General features: G+C 35.5%; 1 protein-coding gene across 2 annotated transcripts in view; it reads left to right on the top strand.

Annotated features, from left to right (window-relative positions):
• The window catches only part of rapgef5b (Rap guanine nucleotide exchange factor (GEF) 5b), a 59,236-nt gene that overhangs the window by 283 nt on the left and 49,605 nt on the right, over positions 1-9,348 (top strand). For both annotated transcript variants that reach the window (XM_079626673.1, XM_079626674.1), the window contains exons 2-5: positions 1,437-1,502; positions 1,887-1,993; positions 7,569-7,690; positions 7,908-8,076. In XM_079626673.1, the coding sequence (XP_079482799.1) occupies positions 1,437-1,502; positions 1,887-1,993; positions 7,569-7,690; positions 7,908-8,076 (464 nt within the window). The remainder of the gene's footprint in view (positions 1-1,436; positions 1,503-1,886; positions 1,994-7,568; positions 7,691-7,907; positions 8,077-9,348) is intronic.

Here is a 9,348-nt window from a genome sequence, read left to right as displayed (position 1 = left end):
GTAAGTTTATTTTAAAACTGACTATAGTATGTACTTGTGCCTGAGGTGTGGTAACGTGTAAATTTGTTTAAAGACTGTTTTGCATATTGCTACTTACAATAGTGACTTTGAGAACAGCTGAAACTAATTCATTGCATTGGCCAGGCTGTAATATGAGATTGGTTAAAGGTAAACCTGTTGGGTTGGATTTTAAACCTTGAATAAGGTGAATGTTTGTAAGATACAGTGTCAAAGCAAGAAAACATTTAAAATATGTAATATATAATTGAATATTATAATTGTGAGGACACTGTGACTAAAATATTAGATGACAAATATATTTTTTGTTTGTGTGTACATCTATGAATTATTATACAGTATACACTACTCTTCATTTGAGGTTGGTAAGATTTTAAAAAAATATTAAAATTCTTACAATGACTAATTTGTCTTTTAGTATATTTTAAAATGTAATTTATTCTTGTAAAGTCAAAGCTGAATTTTCAGCAGCCATTAACAGTGTCAAATGATCATTCTGAAATCATTCTATTCTGATTTGCTACTCAAAACTTTTCTTATTATTATCAAAGTTGAAACCTGTTGTGCTACTTGATTTTATTTTTTGTGGAATCCGCACACAGAAATATATATTTTTTGATCAATTAATATGGGGTCATACAACTGAATGTTTAATAATTATAAAGAGGAACTGTAAAAAAAAACAAGTTTCAATTACCCGAATACTAATATGTAATGCAGCATCATGTATAAATATTATATTATAAATAATATAATATAATATAAATATTACCGGTACGGTACATTTTTCTGCTTTTATTTTAGACCACAGGAGTATACATTTCATAAAAAATTATATTGAGACTTTTATTCAAAGAGAACTAAATCAGTTTTCAGTTCATGACGTTTTGCGGATCCCTTCATTATGTATAGTATTAATAAATGACCAGGCCCCAATCTTTTTATGGTTGCTTCAACACAAATTTTAGACATGGGTGTTAAGAGCTGCTGTTTACACTGACTACAAAAATGACTTCACTGTGTGTTTCCCCAGCATCCCACATGAGTCTATTAGCTAAAGTACACATTGAGTAATGGACAATCAGGCTGCTTCACTTTGTTTAATGCTGGTTTCTTTTGAGGCACAGCAACCTGTTTTGACAATAAGCAATAGCTTTTATTGCTTATATGGTAAATTTGTAATCTGTACATGTTCTTCTAACCTAGGTGGATGTTTCAACCACTCTGACCTTTTAACAAAGTTATGTTTTGTTTTTGTTTAATTGGAAAAGCTAGATATGATGTCTGCAATGAATGAATGTTTCATGTAATCGTCGTAGCTGCTGTTTTAAGATAAGAAACAGCAGGAAAAGTGCATTGTCTCAGGACACAAAGCTGTATTGTTTTTCAGATGTTTAACCTCTTTCTCTCTATGCTAGATTATATCTCAGAAGCAGCCACCTGTGTCCATCCGCTGTTCAAATGCCGGACAGACTAGACACAAGGTAAATCAGGCCTTTATCTCCCGTCGTTGCCCTCAGTCCTTCGATGACTTGAAAATCTGGTTGGTTAATGGTGTCAAGTGTAATTCACTTGATGGAGAGGTTGGGGATGTTGTCAGCACTTGTTAGTTATGTAATTGTTGAGTACATCATTAAAAACATATTAGAAAGTGAACATATCACCTCAAATTTTGCACATATCACCTGGACTATAGTGTAGATATAGATAGCCTACAGTTTATGTTCAAAATTTTGAGGCCATGCAAGCAAATGGTGTTTTATATTTTGTTCTTGTTAAATTATGACCATCTCATCCTGTTTCTGTCCTGACAATTTTAAATCGTTCCGCTTTATCTTGATTAAGAATGTTCTCTATGTGTTGTGAAGGCTTGCGTGAATAATGTGCCATGTGCCGGCCGAGCACTGAGGAATGCTTTCTTATCCAATGCCCAGGATAACTGGAAAGCACATATTAAACTGGCAAGAATCATCAGGTAAGTTTCATTGCAACGTTGTGTGTTAGCCAGTTATATATGCAGTAAAGTATAGCCGTAGTAGGGGCCGTTCAAACCAAGCATTATAACTATAACGTTTTAATAATATAATTCTATAACAATATAGGAGTCCACATCTACAGGTATATATGAAATGTATTGTTGGAATCATTTGCAGCCAATCAACATTGGCAGCCAATCAGAATTCAACCGACTTTAAAGAGCTTGAACATTTAAAGCAGCAGATGACATAATTGCATCTCGTTTATAATAAACAGAACGTTCTCATCTTTTGGTGTGGTCAATAATGTAGATCGTTATCATCAATGTAAGGAATACGGATACGTTTAGTATTATACGTAATATGTAGTAAGATAATGGGGACCGACTTAAATGGATTGTTCACCCAAAAATAAAAATTGTCAGTTTTTTTCCTGCTATGAAAGTCAATGGGTGCCGTCAACTGTTTACCAACATTCTTTAAAATATATTTTGAGTTCAACAGAAGAAAGAAACTGTTTTGGAACAACTTGAGGGTAAGTAATGACAAAATATTCATTTATGGGTGAACTATCCCTTTAAGGAATATTGCACAAACTTATAAACAAAAAGCGACTAGGGGCGGCCAGTCAGTCCTGTCCTGTCCGATGTCACGCATCCATTGTGTACTGAATTTCAAATGCTTCCCTTGGGCTGGAGATTTAAATTCCCCTTGTGTAAATCAAATAGATATAATAATTATTTTATTCCCGCAGCCATCATGTTTTTGAATGATTTATTGTAATGTGTTACTGTGTGTGTTATGTTGCTGTAGATGTATGTGTACTGCTATCTACATAAATTCCCTTTTAGAGGAAGTAAAAAAAATTAAAAAAATAATTCATGATGTGAATAGGCCCTTAATATGAAGGGATTATATCAGGGGCGTTTACTCCACAACAAAAACGCCATAAAAAAATCCATGAATAATCCATAGACTAAAATAAAACAAATTTGTAATCAAAATTATTTAACCCCCATTGCAAATTAGGTTTATTGGCAAAATTGACAGACTTTCAGCTGTTTGCAATAAACAAATCAAACAAAAGGTATTGAAATACCTCAACACAACAAATGTTTCAAGTGGTTTCTGCAAATTCAACTGAAAATGCAACTTTTAATGACTTAAAAATACTCAAAATTATTCAACCCCTTGAATAGAATTCCTCACAACAGCACAAATCTGCGGGTGTTGTCCCAAGCACACCTGATGCAACTAATCAAGGGCTTCATTAGTTGCACCAGGTTTGTTTGAGCTAGAACTCATGAAATATCTGAACTGGCTAGGGTTTTGTTGAGTGTCATGATTGACTGCATGTTATAAATATGGCTAAGTCAAAAGAATGGTCCAAAAAGTTAAGATATCACCCTTCACAAGCAAGGAATCGGATACAAAAAGATAGGGATGGAAATAAATGTTCCTAGATACACTGTTAAAGGCATAGTTCCTAAGTTCAAAGTTAAAGGAGCAGTGGTTACACCTGGCGGGACAGAAAAAAAAGCAAGCAATGGCTGCAACCAGATTTCTGAGAAGGCATGTTCAGAAAAACCCTTGAGTGACTGCTAAAGACTTGCAGCAAAATTTGGTGGCAACAGGTTTCAGCTTGCACAGTAAGGTGCCCACTAAAAGCATGCCAGAACTCCAAGACATACACCACTACTGACCCAAAAGCACAAGAAAAGTTGGCTCCAATTTGCTCAAAATCAAATAAATAACATGTGGAGCAATGAACCAAAACTGTAACTTTTTGGCCCTATGGATCAGCGGTATGTCTGGAGGAAGAAGAATGATGCATATGCTGAAAAGAACACACTGTCTATAGTTAAGCATGGTGGTGCTCGGTGATGCTCTGGGGCCTCATTTATAAACGTTGTGTACGCACAAAAGAAGGCGTACGCCGCTCTCTACGCAATAATTGGTATTTATAAAAAGCAAACTTCACGGGAAAATGTGCGGTCCTTCACGCAAGCTCTGACCCAGGCGTACGCACAAAAACGGGTGAAATGAGAAATGGCGACACCGTCGGCAGATGGAAGAAACACGTGAAAGTGTGTGAAACTGTAGACCGTTGTGTTAAAGAAAGGGCAATACTGCCTCTCATAAATAACATGAAGACTTCACAAAGCAAGTCTTACAATTAACAGCCTACACAAACCTGTTCGATCGATCTGCAGTGTAAAACAAACAAAATCAAATGAAAATTACAACAGAAATGCAAATGAACACATATTTGCAAAAAGAAAAGTGAAATATGTTCTGCGATAATATTGGCATGTTATGCAATTCATCCTCATAAATAATATGGTAAACAGAACGAAATAATGTACAAAACTGATATTCTCGTCAATGTGTCCGTCTGGCGGAGCAGATATAGATGCAATTAGATAGATAGTCCACTGGGGAAAGTTGTTTTCATAGTAAATATTTCTTCATCAGCTACGGAATCATGGTATTCATGCATATGCCTTTAGTTTGTTTTATTTTTGATAAAATAATATGGCGTATGTCTCAACCATTCAGAAAGCTGCAAGAAATTATATTTGCACCAAACTATTTCCCATTTCCACGTAGGTTATAACGGACATCTGTAGCGTGTCAGATGCAATTAAATGGATGGAAATAAAATGCCCCATCACAATGCGTAATGACGCACAATTGCTGATCTTGTCCGACCATTTCTTTTTTATTTCGGCCACGGTCCGAGGTTGTGAGGCTACAGCATTTACGGCGTCTGCAACCTTTTGCCACTCAAGTGCCTTTTTGCCATTAGTAATGCCCACACCGTGCCCTCCAAACAACATCTCCTCTTTTCCACCTCGCCAACGATAACTTATACTTCACATTGAGTGAAGTTACGTTTTTTTGATTTCCTCTCTGTGTTTGCCATGATTTCGCAATCGATGAATATTAACTTGTGGGCGTTTCACGGACTATTTATGGGCGTGACATGAAGCCGCAAAAGCTGCGCTACATTTAGAATTGATTGTGATTTATTAAGGGAAAACTGCGTAGGATGTGCGTGCGCACGGTTTTATAAATCCGAAAATTTCTGTGCGTACGCACGTCCTATGTTTCATCCGTACGCCACTTCTGACGCAAATCCTACGCAAAGTTTTATAAATGAGGCCCCTGGGGCTGCTTTGCATCCTCTGTCACTGGAAACCTGCAGCGTGTGGAAGGCAAGATGGATTTATTGAAGTATCAGAAAATCCTAGGAGAAAACGCAATGCCATCAGTGAGGAAGCTGAAGCTTGGGCATCATTGGACCGTCACCTTCCAACAGGACAATGATCCGAAGCATACCTCAAATTACACCAACGCTTGGTTTCAAAAGAAGTCCTGGAAGATTCTACAGTGACATCAGTCACCTGACTTGAACCCCATAGAAAATCTCCGGTGGGATTTGAAGAAGGCGGTTGCAGCACGCAAACCCAAGAATATTACTGAACTGGAAGACATTGCTCACGAGGAATAGGCTAAGATTCCTCAGAAACCCTGGCAGAAGCTGGTGTCTGGATACATCTCGTTTGCAGCAGGTCATGTATTTGCTGTTATAGCTATATATTGCTATAACAGCAAACGGATGTTCTTCTAAGTACTATAGATGCTTGCCATGAAGTCATGACTGCAGAAGTCATTAAAAGTCGCATTTTCAGTTGAATTTGGGGAAACCAATTGAAACATTTGTTGTGTTGAGGTATTTTAAGCACTTTTGTTTGATTTGTTCATTGCATACAGCTGAAAGTCTGTACATTTTGCCAATAAACCTGATTTGCAATGTTGGTTGAATAATTAAGATTACTGTAAACTGTAAATCACTTAGGCGTGTAATGTTTCTTTACAAAGTGACATTGCCAACTATTGGCCTGGCAGGATAATAGTGTTTTTAGTCATTTTCGCAGAACTGTGTGAACAGGGATGATATTGACAACGTTGTCGTCTGTACACGAAAGACTCCAAGGGTAAACGGACCCTTATATCACTACTTTGTCACATCACTTTCAAACTTGAAATGACATAAAAATATGATCTGAGGGTTTTTTAATGAGCAATCAGTATGGTGAAATGAAAGGGATATTTTTAACCAGTGTTTACCGAGCTTTGATGACTGATTATCTGAAAATAAGTTGACTATTAAAGAGAACAGCTTTGTACGCATTCCCAATTATACATGAAATTTGTTATCGCGGTCTTATAGTTATTATTTTGGAATAAATGTAAATATGCTTGTAGCACTTGATGAGAAAAATACTTTTTTTTTTTTTTAAATAAATAGAACATGAATTACATTGTAATCTAAAAATACAAAATAGAATTAAATTGGTTGTTGTTTCCTTGATATTGTAAGTAATTTTTATTTATTTTACCTGAAAAATGTGTCAATATTAAGTACAACTGGAACATAAATTGACATAAAAAAGGACAGTGAGGACTTTGCCTCATTATTTCAGAAGACTAATGGATTGTATCACATATAGTTGGGTCCAAAAATCTGACACCACACTGAAAATCTGAAATATAAAACTAAACCGAATTTAAATAAAATAAACAAAAGGAATGTAAAACATTATTGGAACGGTATGAAATAAAATAAGATTTATTTCAGATTCTGCACTGACTTAACACTAGAACAGCCATGACGGTCATTTTGACCGTTTTGAATTTTATAACTGCAATAACTTAATAAATAAAATGCAAAACTTGCAAAAAATAAATAAAATCCTGCTGGTACCTGACTTTTCCTAAAAGTGTCTGTATTTTCATTTAAAATGTTTTTCATATAAATTACACAAGGCAAAAACAAACAAACATAATTATGAGTTTTTTCATACTGAATACTGAATTTCGCGGTATTCTTTTGTTACATTTCCCGCGGTTGATCTTTGTCTCTCTCGCTGTCAACAGAAAGGTCAGTAGCGGTCCTGAGTGTTTGCATATATGCTAATTTCTACAAACAAAAAGTATATTAGATTAAATTTGTTGATCAGAAATAGGCTAATAATACCTGACTACGTTATTTATTTATGTAGATATTCTCTATTATATATGAGTTATTAGACTATTTTCTCTGTTATAATATTGAAATAAATGTTTTATAATTAAATAAGATACTTTTAGTTGTTACAATCTTGTTCTGACTTATGTTGAATGGATATTGATAAGTCACTAATTAAATTGGATGTACAGTGTATCATTCAATCATGATATATTACATGAATTCAGTTTGTAACATAAGATTGAGATACTGGTTGGAATTTACCAGTTTATTTACCAAGTCACATTAACAATAATTTTACATCCTTTAACAATCCTTCTCCGATTCAAAATGAGCAAAAAAGGTGCAACTAGTTTATAAATGTATACATTTTTTTTATTTTTTATTTTTTTTTACAATCAGCAAAATATCAGCCAATGGTATTGTTTAATGAAAGCATAAATATTTATATAATGGTTTTGTTTTGGTTAATACAATCATGCCTGTCATTTCCTGTAACTCTTTCTTCTTTTTCCTGTTCTCATCTGGCATTTTCTCAGGAGGACATGTACAGGTCAGGAGTTGGTGGAATGGCTGATGGATCGTTGTGAGTTTATCCAGAACAGGGAAATAGCTTCCAAAATCTGGAACATTCTCCTGGACTTGGGCATGCTGCTTTCAGGTACACACATGAGAGTAAAACAGTTACTGTGAATGACCAGATTGCTCCTTTAGTATAAAGATTTGGGATGATTTATTGATTATATTATAAGGAATTATATGGATTTTGAATCTGCAGCACAGCACGGCTCCCTCTGAGGTGCCTGACTAGAAAATACCGTTTACATAAGCTTAGTCTAGACTGCTTTATGTCAGATGTTTAACCCTGTTGTGTCCAGTGGAGCAGAACAATGTATTTGAGGACTCCAGGTCTCTGTACCAGTTCACCTTTGAGGAATGTGAAGCCCAGAGCTGTGATTTCCGAAATCAGGTCAACTGGCCGAGTGCAGTACATCTACTGCTACAGCTGGTCCCGTACGTGCAGCCTCGCAGTGGAACCCACAGGCGGTGAGCATACGGTTACACACAAAAGCTTAATGATGGTGTTTTTTCTTAGGTCAAAGGTCATTAAATATCTTGTCCCTTAGGATTTTAAAACCTAATAGCTTTTAATTTACTATTCAGTGCTAACAGAACGTGCCTGGGCCCGTAAACAACCATTACTGATTACCTAAGCAGAGCTAAACATATATAAAAGAGGATTTTAATTACTATGGAAGTTGTGACCATTTACGGTACTCCTTGGGTTGTTTTTCTTGGCTTGGGATCCAAAAGGTTATTGTGATTGGAGGCTTTCTCTCTCAGTGGACCTCAACTGAGGGTCTGGATTGGGCAAAATTCTGAATTTAAGAATTGTCTGCCTTTCAATTCGTGAGTGTTTGAAGTGATTTGGGATTTGAATTAGAGTGACAGGAAGTGAAATTTACTAAATTGCAATTAATTCAAAGAAATTGAACAAGTAGGACTAATAATGTATCTCTCTGTCTGTTTGTCGGCCTATAAACATTTTAAAACTTTTTGGGTTTTACACTTTCAAAAAAGGCTGTCAAGCTAATAGAGTGCAACAGCCCCTGCCCACTTTTTCAGCTGTGTTGGTTCCGGAAGTATTTTTTCCATTCATTTCTCCTATCGGGATTGGAAAAATACTTTTTTTAAAGCATTAGAAGCCAAGAACCAAGCCAATCAGCTAGGAGGTGAATCTAAAATACAAGGTTGTGGTACAAGGCTGCGTTCTTAACGGCTTTAGTGAGGGAAAGAACTACAATTCCGTGAAGCACTGCAAACAACATAAATTAAAAAACTATGTAGAATTATAAAACTACTCAATTAAAATAGATTATATCTATAAAAACAACATATTTTAAAGGGCACCTATTATGACATTTAAAATGTTCCTAATGTTGTTTTGGGAGTCCCCAACAACAGTTTTACATGCATGCAATGACAAAAAACACTTTTGTTTTCGTATAATATGCATTTATTTTTACCTGATTTGCTCACCGACTCCCAAATGATTCGTTCAACGACTCATTTTTCCAAACCCCTCCTCTGCGCGACGCTAATCTGCGTTGATTGGTCAGATGACCCAGCAGTGTTTACAGAGATAATACTTATTGTTTAACACGGAGTTCAATGATGCTTTTATCAATTAAATTGTGTTACAATAATGATTATAGTCCACTGCTTTGTAGTTTGTAGTAAAAAACTAAAAATAAGATAAAGAATTTAATGTTATGTTAGCGAGCATAGCCCAGAGTTCATATTGTAAAAGCACAATCA

This window comes from Phoxinus phoxinus, assembly GCF_949152265.1.
Source record: "Phoxinus phoxinus genome assembly, chromosome: 10".
Classification (NCBI taxonomy): Eukaryota; Metazoa; Chordata; class Actinopteri; order Cypriniformes; family Leuciscidae; genus Phoxinus; species Phoxinus phoxinus.
The sequence above is the reverse complement of the archived record's forward strand: the minus strand, read 5'-3'. Positions and strand labels throughout refer to the sequence as shown.